Source organism: Condylura cristata, unplaced genomic scaffold (assembly GCF_000260355.1).
Source record: "Condylura cristata isolate star-nosed mole 26May11 unplaced genomic scaffold, ConCri1.0 scaffold00005, whole genome shotgun sequence".
Taxonomy (NCBI): domain Eukaryota; kingdom Metazoa; phylum Chordata; class Mammalia; order Eulipotyphla; family Talpidae; genus Condylura; species Condylura cristata.
In genome coordinates, this window is record NW_004567106.1 from 41,607,253 (window position 1) to 41,623,361 (window position 16,109).

General features: G+C 37.5%; 1 protein-coding gene across 3 annotated transcripts in view; it reads left to right on the plus strand.

Annotated features, from left to right (window-relative positions):
• Positions 1-16,109, plus strand: part of MAGI2 (membrane associated guanylate kinase, WW and PDZ domain containing 2) — a 458,519-nt gene that overhangs the window by 316,874 nt on the left and 125,536 nt on the right. For 2 of the 3 annotated variants that reach the window (XM_012720830.1, XM_012720832.1), the window contains exons 10-11: positions 5,886-6,075; positions 14,167-14,208. In XM_012720830.1, coding sequence (XP_012576284.1) covers positions 5,886-6,075; positions 14,167-14,208 — 232 coding nt within the window. The remainder of the gene's footprint in view (positions 1-5,885; positions 6,076-14,166; positions 14,209-16,109) is intronic. The other variant, XM_012720831.1, reaches the window with a different exon arrangement.

Here is a 16,109-nt window from a genome sequence, read left to right on the forward strand (position 1 = left end):
AATCTTCTTCAGATATTGGTTATCTCTGCCATCACTTAATTCTGTTCCTAGTTCCTTTATGAATCATCCTGTAATATTGATGTCACCGTAGGCTCATAGCGTTCATGGTTAGCTAAGTTGGCTTCATAGATAAAGGTGATCTTTATTTGGTATTAATCCCAAGAACTGAGACTGACTTTCTGGGATGCCTCTTTATGGTGTTCGACTTCATGGTAGGATACATTACCCTAACTGGAATGTCTTAAACCCACAACGAGAAGAAAACAGTAGCAAAATGACTCAGATCTAAAAGAAAAAAATAACCATAGGGAATCACATCTACTACCTACTTCTTTTCTTTCTTCTCACAGTCAACTACTAGGGAACTTGTATGTCTGTTTGATGTGTCTCTTATTTCTTTTACAGAGGGCATATTTGACTCCTTTTCTCATTTTGGAAATGGCAGTGATAGAATTTTTGCATACCTTACAAGTGCAATAAATGCCTTAATCAAACAACATGCTTTGAAATGGTTTGAAGACACATGTAAATAAGATAACATTGAGCTCCATAAAGGGCTTCAGTCCCAGGTTTTTTTCAAAAAGATGAGGAAACCTGGTGCTGAACCAGATTTGTACCCCATCTGGTTCACAAAGGACATCAGATGGAAAACTAGTCTTATTTGAGCTTGGTAAAGCACTTACTGTGCATGTGATTTTAAAAGAAGTATTTTGACAGTGTTTAATATGTAATTTGTTTAATCTTGATCAAAATCTACAAATAAGTTCTTCCTTTCATCTTTAAAATTAAACCTGGGCTTTGTGTTTATATACATCTTTATTTAATTTAACAAAGAATCTTGCAAACTCACCCTTGTGCTACAATTATGCATGCTAGTGATTTCCTTATGTGTACCACATTTACACAATTATGTCATTTGGCATATTTTCAGCATTTGCTACCATTATAGTAGTTACATCCATAGTCATTAATTCCAGAAAATGGTTTTATGGAATTCAGTTTATAATTAATCCTGGGCCCATGCATTTCTTCAAAAGCTAAGGTTCAGCTGAGTAAAGATTTAAGGTTGCCAATTTAATGTCCTCTGTATCTATCATAAACTCTTTAGACTAAGCCCTTTAGCAAAGAGGCATTGTGATATAATAGCTAGGAGATCTGGGTTAAAGCTTGGATTCTTCTCTTTCCTATCTATATGATCTTGAACCAGCTATTTAAGCTCTCAATGCCTCAAATTCTACATCTGTAAAAGAAGAAGAATACCCCCTCATATGATTATTGTCAAAAGTTAAGCCATATAAAGTGTTTAAAGTACTGCCTCTACATGTCAAGCTCAAAAAATGTAAGAACCTATCATCTTAAAAAGCAGACCCTTCATGTAGAAACCCTTAATATGTTAATCACAGTATGGATTTATATACTCTCTCCTTTGAAAAGGATGACATCCTTAGTCAAGATAAGGAAATGTAGTCCTGACTGAGCTTGCTCTATCTCCTGGTCCCATGTCACATCCAAACCTGTCATGCTTATCCACCCCATAGGCTGTTATGTTGAGATAGTCATTTCCTACTTAACATGCACTATACTAATGACAGTGAGTTCTCATTCTGTCCCATCTGGAAGAAGCCCAAATCCACTCTTCAAATAGAGTCAAGTCAAATTTCTCATCTCCCAGCCCTGCCCCAAAATATGAAAGGTTGTGTTTAAACTACCCTACCTTAGATAGAAAGGAAACAGTTCTAGATTGTGTATATATTGGAGGAGGGGGTTTCCTTATTCATGACCTTCTCCTGTTATACACCTTAGAAACAGAAGGTGGAGTTAGAAAAACTGACCGTACCATGAACAGGGAGGCTTCCTGTTTTGTTGTTCAGTGCCCAGTTGTGTACCACATGTCTATTCCATCATCTGACATTTCAGCAACTGCCTTTTCATCTCTCCAGGCCATTCACCAAGATGACAGAGATACAAAGCTTCTCCCTGTTTGAGAAACAACTTCATTTCTATTTTTTCCTTGCTTTAGTGAGATGTTTATAAATATTAGTCTAGGGTTATACAAAAGCCAAGCAGAAGCCTAGTTGAGAGGTAAATGCCTGTTAGGTAACACATTTCTGGGCAGGTCAAAGCCAGAAAAACTCCAAGTGGAATAAGTGAGGTCCAAGGACCTAAGCAAAGGGACAGGATCAGAACCATGGGTGTTTTTGAAAATGGAAAGGGACAAGTGAGCACAGAGTGCCTGATGTACAGCAAATGTCAGAGACCAAGTTGTCTAAGAAAACAGGGAGACATCAACCAAGTATACCCCACAAAGGTGCTGTGAACAGATGGTGGCCTTAGACCCCAGGACAGCTGATTTGCTCTATGGTGGTCTGAGTTTGAGCCAAGAAATCACTCTTCTAGGGCAAGGAGAGTGAGGGCTGTGAGTGGACTGCTGCAATGTTGTCATGACAGTGTGGTTTTCTGCTCTGTGACCTTTTATGAAGCCTGGACAGAGCAACTCGAGAATCAATGCATGGCACAACAGTGTTGTGAATGCTTTGCTGAACATCAACTGGACTCTTGACTGAATCCCCCATCTCTGCTCTACAGAAATTGTAGAATTTGGCTAGCTGCCACAGAAACTTTCCCAGTGCCCAAACCATTACCTGTTCTATAGTTTTAAGAATGTTCTTAGAAACACTAGTATTTCACCTGAAGCATGTTTATTCCAATGACTGTACATGAAAAATACATATATGCAAGACCTCAGTGGGTATCTTATAACCTTCATTGGAAGATGGGGGGAAGAAATAGACGTTTTGAAGGTGTCTGCTGACAAGTGGAATTTAATAGCTTCTCAGACCGTGTTTCTAATTTACTTACTTTCAGAATTTAGTACCTTATGAAAGAGAAGAAAGTCAGATAGAATGCATCCACATGTTGTCTAAAGTCAAGCTAAAAAATAAAAAAGGGTATACCTTTAACCACCGATATCTGCCTAGTGACAAATGACCAAAGGAACCCAGAAGAGTTTCCAGTATGAATGGTACTATCAAATAAATTGTTAAGTGCATTATTTTAAGTATTTTTTACTAAATGGGAACAAAAGATCCACTGAGAATTAACTTGAACTCTCAGCAAATTTACCAATTACTCTCAATGTGCTCTTATGCTACAAAGCACTCCTGCTGTAGTTTTAGATTGCTTCTGACCCAGGGTCTGCCAGTGACAGCCATGGACTTCATTATGCACCAAGAGATTATGTTTAATATTAAAAAATTGATTTTAACGAGGGGTTTTCCATCCATGTTAGCTATAGAAATCTTTGCTGGAATGAAATATTGGTCAGTAGTTCATATAGAAAATAAATTAAAAGGAAGACAATTTTGGGCCCTCCCTGGTGGCGCAGCGGGTTAAAGCACTGCACTAAGAAGCTTAAGCCACTTCCACATGAGTTCGATTCCGCCTGCCCCGGAGGAGATCCACATGGCATAGCAGACCTCTCCTGACCCACCAGCTGCTCCCCTCAGCAGTGTACTTCGTCGATCTGCCTGTTCTGCTCCCCACTCTTTCTCTGGTGAATCCTCTCACCCTCCGCATCTCTGGCCTGTACCCCAGTTCTGGGTGAATAAATAAATAAATCTTTAAAAAAAAAAAAAAAGGAAGACAATTTTCCTAGTCCCTTTGGACTGGATGACTTAAAACAACAGAAATGAATTTCTGCTCAGAAAATCAAGGCACCAAAACACTCACTGTGGTGCATGCCCACTTCCTAGACAGACCTATCTTTTCACTATAACTTCCCCTAGTAAAGGGACTAAGAAATTTTGTAAGGTCCCCATCAAAGAGGGGCACTAAGGCCACTCTTGAGGATACCATTCTCCTCTTTCTGCAAACTCCACCTCCTAACACCACCACCTGAGGTATTAGAATTTCAGTGTATGAATTGCAGTGAAGGAACACAAACATTCGGGCCATAGAACCAACCAGTTGTACCACAAGAAGCTTTAGTGACCCTTGTCTTTAATATGCTAGTTCACCCAGTCCCTTCCACAAGCCTCAATAGGTGAGCGGGTCATTAGCCCCTCTCTGTTACTCAGTGACATACACAGTATTTGGCGTTTCACAGCCCATCCAGCTTTAAAGTAGTTATCATTCATAGATCAGAGCAGTGCTAGAGCCATGACAAATTACAGCTAACTGGCAAACAAAAGCAAGACAATGTGCTGGGGGACAAAAAGTCAATTGTGTCAAACTCAAAAATAGAACTATCAAAACATTTTTTTAAGTGACTATACTTTATTGATGACTTCATTCACTACATTAACATTTTCTGAGGACTTTGTGTTTTTTTTTTTTTAAGATTTATTTATTTATGCATACAGAACTGGGGTACAGGCCATAGGTGCAGGGGCGGCGAGAGGCTTCACCAAAGACAGAGTGGGGAGCAGAACAGGCAGATCAACGAAGTACACTGCTGAGAGGAGCAGCGGGCGGGTCAGGAGAGGTCTGCCGCGCCATGTGGTCACCTCCGGGGCAGGCGGGAATCAAACTCATGCGGAAGTGGCTTTAGCTTCTCAGTGCTGTGCTTTAACCCGCTGCGCCACCAGGGAGGGCCCTACTCTGTGTTTTTAATACAATGAAAAATATTGCAGCCTCTATCCCCAACCCGATCTATTGAGGAGCCAGACTCATAATTATGGTTAAATGTGGGGAGTGGTTAGAGGAGCAGACAGAGGGTCCTGTGGGAGGACCCAAGAGGGACAGGTAATCAGATCAGGAAGGGCCTGCAGAGATCTTCTAGAAGAGATGTCTCACCTAAATCTAGTTGCCAGGAAGGGAGATGAAGAGTGGGAAGTGGATAAACTGCAAAGATAAGGAAAAATAAACTGTGCAGAGTTTCAGAGACAGGGAAAAAGCTGATGTCAAGGGAGGCAATGGCATCAGTTGATATAAGAAAGATAAGCAGGGCCCAGGTCATGAGGAAGGGCCAGAGGCCTCATTAGAGAATTTGATCTTTATCCTAAGTACCTAGTACATCATTTGAATCAGGAGGACTACCTGATTTAAACTATATAGAAAACAGGTTTATTCAAAGCAGAAGTTTTGTTTAAGAGAAGAATCACTTGATTTTGAAGGAAGGTGAAGTAGATGGTACCAATAGGTGATCTTGATGAATCTGATTTTCTCCTTGACAGAGAGTCTCTATTTACCTCACAGGAGGCGAGGTTCAGAGATGTAAGTGGAAGAGCTTGGTAAACTGGGAAGTACTATACTGATCTTTAATAAATTATGGTGGTAGCAGCAGCAGCATTTGAAAATGAAACTGCCAGATCAGCAGTAAATGAGGCTTCACAGAAAACAATGAACAATTCATAAATCCCAGATGGTGTATAATTACTTATAAACAGTAAGGAAAGTGATTGAATGTTCAAGTGTGGAACGCTGTTGGGATGTGCATAGGTCTCAAATGAATACCTTATCATCTTCTTTTTTAGTGGAAAAGTTGCAATGTATCAGGACCTTCATAGAAAAGGAATAATAGTCTATGTTTCTAGACACTTAACACATAAATTATCCTGAGATACATGTTTCTTTCTTTTTTTTTAGGAGAAAAAAACAAACTCTGAATGATTTGTGAAAGATACTCACCTAATAGATGACAAGATTTTATAAGTTTGTAGTGAGAAGTAGGCACCTACTGTATTTATAGCAATCTATGGTGCTTTATTTCTGAAATTGAATCCGTTATCTCAAGGCACTCATACCAGAGTTCCAACTGTTTTATGGAAGAGAACTCCACAGGGCAAGAGAGTCTAACTTAAAAGTAAGGGTTGTGGTATATGACAAGGAAATAGCAAGGAAGAATTCCTCCTCAGTCATTTTCTGTGTTCTCTTTCACTTTGCAGATAATGGATCGGTGGGAGAATCAAGGCAGTCCTCAAACAAGTTTATCTGCTCCAGTCATACCCCAGAACCTGCCCTTCCCACCTGCCCTTCACAGAAGTTCCTTTCCTGACTCAACAGAGGCCTTTGATCCAAGAAAGCCTGACCCATATGAGCTCTACGAGAAATCGAGAGCCCTTTATGAAAGTAGGCGTAAGTGAAAACCACATACAACAAGGGTACATTAATAACAGCTGAAGCCCTGCCAGGAGATATATTGAGGCTGCAATGATTTGGCGTAATTTTATATTCTGAGCTACAAAAAGTATCTCAAAAGTATAGCCAGCTGATCTAAGCTTTTATTTAAAAAAAAAAAAAAAAAAGTCTGTCAAATCGAGTAACAGCTTTTATACTTTGCTAGTTTAGTGGGAGTCACAATGGTAAGAAGAAATGTTTAGGATTTTATCTGCTTAATATGACATTGTTTCTGAAGCTTGGATTTTTCTTAGTGTCTTCAATGTAGACTTGAGGACTTTGAGTAAAATGTTAGCCAGTTTTTCAGGTTCACAGTCATGAAATGAATGGTTCTGAAAGCAACAAAGAGCCAGGTAGCAATCATTTCTACCCAAATCTTCTGCTATTCATTTAGTGCAGTGGGACCCATTTGAAAGTTCAGTCATAAAACCAAATGTAGTGCATGTACTTTTCATTCCTTTTGAAGGTCTTCTAAAATTATTTTCTTGAACTTTATAAATATTAGAAAACAATGATTTTTAATATTGCATGTACATTCATCATGCCTCTTTCCACCATCGAATAGGTCTTCTGAATGTTAGGACAGGATTCCCAATGGCATGAAAACATACTCTGTGAGGGCAATAAACAATATAACATGATTCTGAGTAAATGATCAAAAAAGCTTGACTAGTGAGAAGGGTTAGGCCCTTGGCCCTCTGATTTACAGTCTGCTGATTTCCTTTGTTCTGTTGTCCCGCCAATTTCTTCTTCCTAATTTTATCATCTGAAGCATGAATAGCAAGTTTTAAATTGTGTGTGATCTCAGAGGATCTCAAATCTGCTTACTCTTTGATGAATTCAGGGGCTGAGAATTATGTACCTGTCTGGAGAGGGGGAATGTAAACACAGCTTTTCCACATCCTCTACAACTCTTTGTGAAAGTAATTCTGCTTGATAAAGTAGTTAGGACATCAGGCCTCATCAAAATGCATCTACCTTCCCCCCCACCTTTCTTTTTTCTAGAAAATCAGCTGTATCAGAGCTACTGTGGCATTTGGGGCTGTATAAGATAGGGTGTGAATTCAGGCCATTAATGCTCATTAAACTAAAAAAAAGAAAAAGAAAAAAAGAAAAGATTTCTGCACAGTTCTTAATACTTTTTCTGCTTCAATAGCCAAGTGTTTATTGAATAGCACTGTATTCTCGGCACTGTAAGAGATATCGAAGATGAGAAACATGTCCTGTTCTCACAAATATAACTGGAGAAATAAGAAGAATAAGAGTCAACCAAGTGTAGACCAGATTTAGAACTTCTAATTTGGAGAATGGAAACGCATTGCAGGATTAAAATATCATCCTGTGTCCATGGCTCATTTAATTCCGGGGTTACATTTAGGCTACATCAAGAAACATGTTCCTTTTGTTTTTGCTCCCCCCTCAGTCAGTCACTTTCTATTGCAGTTTCTTTCCCAATACAAGGCTTTATTATTCAGAATGAGGGGCCATGTTGGTATTTATTCAGTCTTCTTTTGATGGTATCTGATACTGTTATGTCCTCGTTTCTTAGTGGAATCGGGCATGACCTTCTTTTCCACCCTACAAGAATCCTGATTCCTTTATCTTGCCTCTGCAGTGCTGCTTCTGTGCATTGCCTCTCTGCCTCACCTGTAACAAACCCAGCACACCACTCTTTCTGACCTCCCATAACTTTCATTTTCAGCCCTCCTCTAGGCGCTCTTCATTTCTTTTGTTGCTGCAGGTATAGCAACAACAAACCTCCTGGTCCCCCACACTCTCCCTCTCTGCTCCAGAGCACCCCAGCTATGCTGCCGCCCCACTGTGGTAATCATGTCCCCTCTTCTTGTTTTCATCCACTCTCTGTGATGTTTCAAAGGTCACAGTAAAGCTTTCAGGGTCACCACCCTTAGGAAGCCAACAGAGAGCACTCTCATTTCCTCCCAACTTTCTCTGCTCTATCATGTTATTTTATAGTAGTAAATGGAGTGTGAATGAAACACAGAAATCATGTCAAGGGAAGAAAACTCTACCCTGAAGATTAAGGAAACCAAAATAGCATGGTATGACTTTCTCTCTAGTCGCTACCTGGCAAGTCAGTTTGCTCTGTTCGTGGATGTCTCCTGGTCTTGAGAAACCAAATAGTTCACGGATCAATGTAGACAATTTTTAACACATTGGGTTTTCTGTAGGATTCCTTTCAAATTTTTTTCTTTCTTTGTTTAAATATCCATTTGAATGACGGACACATTTTTTGACTGTTTTATTGACATATGGCTGACATGCAAAAGCCTATACATATTCAGTTTATATAATTGAATGAGTTAGGGGAGTAAGAACAAAATTTCCCTTTGCCCTGTATACATTTACTGTTTCCAAATGTGAAAAAATTTTCACTCTCTCACTTAAATAGTTGAAACACCAAAAAATATTTCACAAGCAGAGATAAAAAGATGTCTCCTCATCTTCCCAGTTTAATACAATGATCATAAAATGCATGTGTCCACACAAAAGACCTTGTTCAAGTTTTGATTGTGAACCACTTCTAATTCTAAAAATCATAGGCATAACTTTAGGTGTGGTTCCATGTAGCCTTGTGTCCCTGAACTTTTTCCAAGGAGAAAAATCAGCAGGACCAGAGAAATTGGCAAAGGGAATTCTAACCAAAGCTATCTATACCAAGTCCTCTGACATTTCCCTGGTCTACAGTGACTCCAGAGCATTCTCCCTTATAACCTGGTCCAAAGCTAAAGAGATTCTTTGCCTTCAAAATTGGGTTTCAGTAATCCTAAAAAGGATATACCTCCACCCACAAGCTTCTGCTGTACAAAGCTACAGAATGTCTGTTATATCAAGACTGTCAAAAAATATTTGGATTCAAGTCACCAGTCCCCTGCAAATGATAGAAATTTATCAAATGATGTAAACGCGGCTGTGCCTCATTTGGCTCATAATTAGATTATGCTGACATTTTAATGTGTATGCACAGGACATCTTAATAAAGATGTATTCCAGAGAAAAAGTGCTGTGATTTTAAACAAACGAAGACAACCATAAGATAGTTAGAGCTACATGAAACAGAACATGACAGGTACATGCTTGCAAGAGGAAAACTAAAAACACCTCCCTCTTCTTGAGTTCCTGATATAGATGAGGTGGGACTGAAAGGAGAGAGAAGGAAGATTCTTCTACTCAGAAGTCAGGGTGATGCCTCTGGTTAGAGAGCATTAGGTATAGTACCCAGCAGTGCCCCCTCCAGGCTCCACATCAATTTATAGGAGTGTATGTAATGCTCATTATGTGCCTACAATTCTGCCAGGCATACCACAAGGAAGAATCACAAGAAATCATTTCTGTGCACACAAAATTTATAGTGAAATTAGGAACACAAAGTTATACACACAGCAAATAGCATCAGTATCTTAGCATGTGAAATTTTGCAGTAAATATAGACAATAGCTTAAATATAATTAGACAATTAGACTGATAGTTTCTGATTCCATGTGCAAAGATGATATTTATTCAGGAGAATGTCAGGTGTTAAATATCCTCTGGTTACCCAAAATCTCATTGGCCCCTATTGGAAAATTCTGCAAAACATTTTTTTTTCCTTAATTCTTAATTCCACATAAGCTTAAACCTTACATACATAAGAGAGAAACCATACCAGCAAAAAAACTGCCAAAGGAGTTTTAACCAATAGGGATTCCAAGTTTTCATGCTAATTATTTAAGCAATGACCCTCTGTCATTACAAGTGATTCCCAAAACAGACCAGAAATCTCCCCACTCCATCTTTACCTAAGACTTTTAGATAAACATCGATTTTTCCTCTCTGTGTAATAGCCTCTGTTGATAATTGACTTCTTGCTGTCCCCATTATTTGCAATTTTAAAAATTGAAAGCAGAAGAAAACATACACCTTTGCATAATGGCATATCATGCTGTTTTCTACTTCTCCCTCCTCTGTCCTTCTCCCATAAATCTCATGGAAGAAGGACTTTCATTTTCTTTACAATCACAAAAGGAAGGGTTTATATTTTCTCCATTGTATGCTAACACACCTGATGTTGGACCACATGCACCATTTCTAATTATTATTTAGGAGGCTGTCCCTGCTGCCCCACCCATCTGCCCCTGCCCTTCCTTCTCTATGTGTACTTGGGTCATTGCTTCAACCATGTGCCTCTGCTACAAGGACAAGCAGCTCTATGAGAGTACTTTCTATGAGAGCACTACAGAGGAGCCCACTGGCCAGTCTGCCGAGACTGTCCTGCTCCCTGTTGACCTGGTGCTATGATTAATAGCTCTCCTCTCACTGACCAGTGTTCTCATTTGAGTGATAAAGTGGTTTCCCTTATTACATAATCTCTTAAAGAAATAGGCATCATTACCACCCAAGAAAACCATATGTCTAAATGTAGACCATGAACAAAATGTTGTTATCTACACAAATAAGTGCCTTATAATTATTTATTTGACTGAATTCTTGCCCATACATATTTTATCCCATAAGAGAAAAACACATATGTGATTACCTGTTTGGTAGCCACTCAGTAAACTCTCCCCATGTGAAGAAAGTTGTACATAAGTGCCAATCAGAGGATGACAAATTAAGGGAAAAAAAATAGGTTACAAGGTTTCGTGCATTTAGATTCTAACCAGAAGAGTTCTCACTCCTATCACAAAGAAACCAAACACCACATTGCAGTAGCTGAGAAACCAAATAGAGTTCATTTCACCTGCCTCCCTGCCCTGAAGCAAGATTATAGTTATATAACTGCAGCTAGGGAGCTATCGTGACCCCTCATTTTCTTGCCCAGCAAGGCAACACAAAGTGCTTCCCAAAGGAAATGAGCATGGCTCACTTTGGAATCTTCACAAATTTAAGTTTTGATTATGCTAATTTGTTGGTTTGGGAATGAGGGTTCTGTTCCATTGCTTCACTCCTCTTTAAGATAAATCTTGTCAAAGAGTTTGTCTTATCACTTCATTTCTTGGGCATATTTCCCATTGTAGCCTCTGAAGCAGGAACAGACACACAAATAAAAACAGAAATAGAGAAGAAAAATTCATGTTCCCTGAAACTCTTCTCTTGTGATTCTGTCCCTTGGCATGAATTATGTTCTAAGGTTGAATTATGACTAAAGTTGTCCAAACTTTTTCTCCTCGCATTGAACCTTGGTTATTATAAATAAACAATTTATGAGGTACAACATGTCCATACTTCTATGCAGTAAGACATCACTCAAATGTGAGATCATAAAAGTGTCAGGGGTCCATATGGTATAACGTGCTTTATGATATAACCTCTTCTGGACAGAAATTCTTCTGAAATGTCTTCAAAAAGAGCTCAGACATGATCAATTTCTCTTCCCAAAAATTAGGAAGCTTTCACCCATAATAAACAATGAGTATCGCACCAAAGGTAGCAATCAAAAGTAACAACCGACCAGCTGAAGAGCATAATGGAGGGAGCAAACTGTTCTTAGTACTGGACTTGAAATGAAATTGTAACTTATAGTCCATCAAAAGTGGACAGCTGTGGTGTTCACATCTATGGCTTTTATCCTGCTCTTTTGCTGCTCGACATTCATTGTGGAATTCTTTCATTGTTTAGTACTGTAATGCACGTAAAATTCATGGCTAATCACAAATGGGCAGTGGAATTTCTAAACTATTGATTTGTCTGCTGTCCTTTCCTTGTTATTATTAGTGAGGAAGAATCATAGTTTGTACTATCTCCCATCCTAACAGCAGAGTGGCTTGTCAAGACCAGGTAGTAAAAGCTATTATGCATCTAAACCTGTAGTGGGCAGTGGTGCTGGGAGCCACTCCACACGGGACAGGGAAAAGAGAACCGGAGCAATGATGTCTATGCAAGTCCTGCTTAAGACTTCCCATCTCCAGTATCCTTTGCCCATGTTATAACATGCTCAATACAGACAAGCAGGCAAGATCAACCAGTCAAGAAAGCTTTGGAGGCCACGGGAGCAGGCAGCAAGCAAGTGACCCTGAATGGCCACACTGCCTCCCCCAAACATCCCACGTCAGGGCTCTGTTAGATCAGCCCTGAACTCCCGTGCTAGGACATTGCTGGTGTCCAGCGGCTGTAAGACCCCACCACAGATGCTGTCTAGAACACTGTCCAACTTTAATGAAATATTCAAACAAGGTGTGTAAGTGTTAAGAAATGTTTTCAAGTAACTTTAGCCTTTTAGTTGTAAGAGACTGGGAAAAAATTTAATAGCATCATTTTAAATGTCCTTAACTGTGCTTTGAAGGTTAATTTTTTTATACCTTTTCTTGTGGGAAACCCATGGTCACTATTCTTAATATAGTTTATGTTATGATTTGACCTGTGAAAATTAAAACATAACTAACAAAAACTGTCTTTAAGTTTCTAAATTACAGTTTATGTCACTTGCAGTTAGTCTATATATTGATATACGATTCAATATATATAGTTAAGTTGTGTTTGTCTTTATTATTATTTAGATTTTAATTTGGAAAATTAAGTTTAGTAATAGTATTTAGGATAGCTTAGTAAATAACTTTGATCATATTTCTATTCCTAATAGGTTTCCTCTTAATAGAGAAAGCTTCTATGATATAATCAAAGCAATTAAGATAGAGATATAAAAGTCATAATTTTTCCATGTATTTCAGAATCCTATCCAATAGTTTAAAAAGTTACTTCATTCAATAGTTTAAAGCATAATGTTTTTAGAATCAGGTAGGGGCTAGAAGTAAGGGAATGAAAATAAGAAGTAAACTTTAAAGCCAGTCATTGATTGAGAGTTATTTAGTGTGTTAAAGCATTTTGTTCAAAGCACAAGTTGACAATTCAACCCAAAGTACTTTTCATGAATAAATATGAGCTCATGAGGGCTACAGTTAACTGAGTATAATTGCTAAATGGCAGGTAGGTCTTAGTGAGATTATGATAATACATAATGTCAGTTTTACAACTAGAGGAAGTGTTTAGAAGGCAGCGGTCTTTCATCCTTGACACAGGTCTATCTTTTTGATGAAAGGATACTTCTCAATTTATGATCCTAAGCATTCATGCTAAACGTAGAGGTTTAAAAAAATTATAATTCTGCTGGAATACTACTGTGAAAATTCAGTTTGCCTGGCAGGGAGGATCGTCCTGCCCATGACCAGGGAGATCAGCTACTGGAGTAAAACTGGGGGCTGGTAGGGTGTGTCTCAGCAATCTCACAGGGCTTCTGTCTCATGTGACTGTTGGACATTGTAGTCGATGCAAATCTATAAACAAAGCAAAGCAAAGACAGAATTTGTCATAATTTAAGTTTTTTAATTTAGTAGTAAAAACCTATTTTTTCATAGTGCTATAACATTGGTTTTCAATACTTTTGATGAAGCACCTAAATCTGAGGTATTTCTACACTTTGAAGATATTTTATACTTCTGTACATTTTTATATGTAACATAATTCTCATGCAGCTTCTCTTTGTTAAAATAAAATGTATCTCAAGTACATAACATCATCTAAATAAAAGGAAATATCAAAGTATTTGGACTGATGTACATGAATCCGCACATGTATTGATTGGATGTTCTAAGTTCATTTCAATATTTGATGACACAACATGGGTCATCATTGTGGCTACTGGAGATTTGTAATTGCTTGGTTAGCTTACATTTCATTTATGTGGACAGCACTGGACTACATAAATGATAATGATTTAGAAAGACCTATATTTACTGTGTATACTTCAAATTCTGGATTATTTATAAAGAGAATTATAGCTAATAATATTTGAAACTGGTGAACTTTTTTTTATTCTGATCTAAAAGAATTTAGATTTTTCTATTTTGCATGCATATGAAAGAAATATATATAGGCATACTCATATACATAAAGCAGAGCAAATCTGTCCTCTAATTTCCATGGAACTTAGAAAAAAATTCATTGAACTCCAGACTGGGAAGGGGGAGTTATAATAGAAACAAAAAAAAAAGTAAAAGATGAGTTTTTACATGCCTTAAGTGAAATTCAACTTTAATTCCCCATTTTCCCATCCAGAACAAGTGCCACCCAGGACCAGTTTTCGAATGGATTCCTCTGGCAAGTATTGTTCAGTACTCACGGTCTTGTGAATGAAGCATCTCATTTTGTGTGACCAAATCATTCTTCTGGGTAATATAAGCATATTAGTATTTAGTCACTGTGCTGATTTTATTCACTCACATAAACCTGTATTTAAGGCAGAAAGCAAGTCGCATCAAGGGGCGACAAACTGGCTGCAAAGAACAAAGAAAAACAAATGACAAGGAGGACAGTCATATTCACTGATGTCTTTCATAAAATGCTTTAGTAAAAGACCAGATTAAAGTCCAGGTACCAAGGAAAGTCACCAGAACTGACTAGATCTTTGTTGTCCAGCACAGAAGATTCAGCCATATGTGGCAGACTCTTGAAATATGGCTATACTGAATTCAGACGTGCTGGAAAATGTATGTAAATCCACTAGGTTTCAAAGACCTAGTACCAAAAAAGTATAACCTTTCATGAATTGCTGGATATATTGATTAATGCAATAATAATAATGCATTAATAATTTGAATATATTAGGTTAAATAAAATATACAATCAAAATTGATTTTACTGGTTTCTTTTTTCTTTTAAAATGTGGCTACTGAAAAATTTTGCATTAACTTATGTAGCTTACATTTTATTTATATTAGATAGCAGAGGAGTAGAGAAATAGAAATAATAAACTAGAGTTTGGACATTTCTAAAAAACTTTTTCTAAACTTGCTGATGTAGAATGAAATTATTTTCACATCAATTAAATGCCTATATCAATTTAATTTTTTGAACCATGCTAATTGTGTAAAATGATATATTTCAGTGATATGTTAATGTAGCATCATAAACCCATGTTTAATAGCTACTAGTAATAATTATTTTATTTGAAAAACTTTGACCTAATAATTCTGAAAAAGACAATTTAGTTTAAGCTTAAATATCTAACGTTTATTATAAAAACGAAGGAGGAAAGGAAGATTTGGGGTTTTTTTTTTTCTTTGAATTGGTAATGGAAATACTCAGAACAGCTGATCAAACCACTGTACTGAAAGCCAGAACACTGAGACAGTGCATGATGACAGTTCTACTTCAGGCCTGGAGGCACACATCTCTGTAGTGTTTCCATGATGGCAGCTCATTATCCATCTCAGCATGTTCTAACACTCTTGGAGAATATATATGCGTGAGAGCATTTCATTCTGTAACTTCCCGTCTTTTTTTTTTTTTTTGATATGTAGAAAATATGGAAGATAATGCTTATCATTTGTCTTCAAATAATGTCTAAAGTATTTGTTGATATAGGCCTAAAAAAAATTTAAAGCATGCCCAGGTCTAACTCTGGTGAATCCTCTTGCTGCCCCTGTACCTCTGCATGCACCCCAGTTCTGTATGCATAAATAAATAAACCTTCAAAAAAAATCTCAAAAAAAAATTTTAAAGCATCATCATTTTTACTGGCTGCACAATCCTCTTAATTTTCAGGAATATGTTATACCCAGTGGGAACATGAAACCCAGTAATTACAGTTGCAAAATGAAAGTAGGATTTAATTTGAGATACTAAATCTCAGCTCACTCGCCCCAGCAAAGCACAATTCTTTAAAATCTCAACTTCTGCATGTACTTTGTTTTAAAAGAATAGGAAAAGAGTATCGACTAATTAGATTACCTTGATTTGTATCACAATGATATTTTTATATTTCAAAAACATAATACTTAAAAGAGTAGAGTATTATTATAGTTTGAGCATATTATATGACTATGCAAACCAGGTTATAACAAAAAGAACCAATCCAAATATTTTGTTAAATGTTCACATAAGATATCAAATATTCTTGAAACTATGACTGTCCAATGTATACATTTCCCAGAGTATTTCTCATATTTATAAAATGTCTTTTAGCAAATTGCATCTTGCTTGTGATTCAGATATATCTA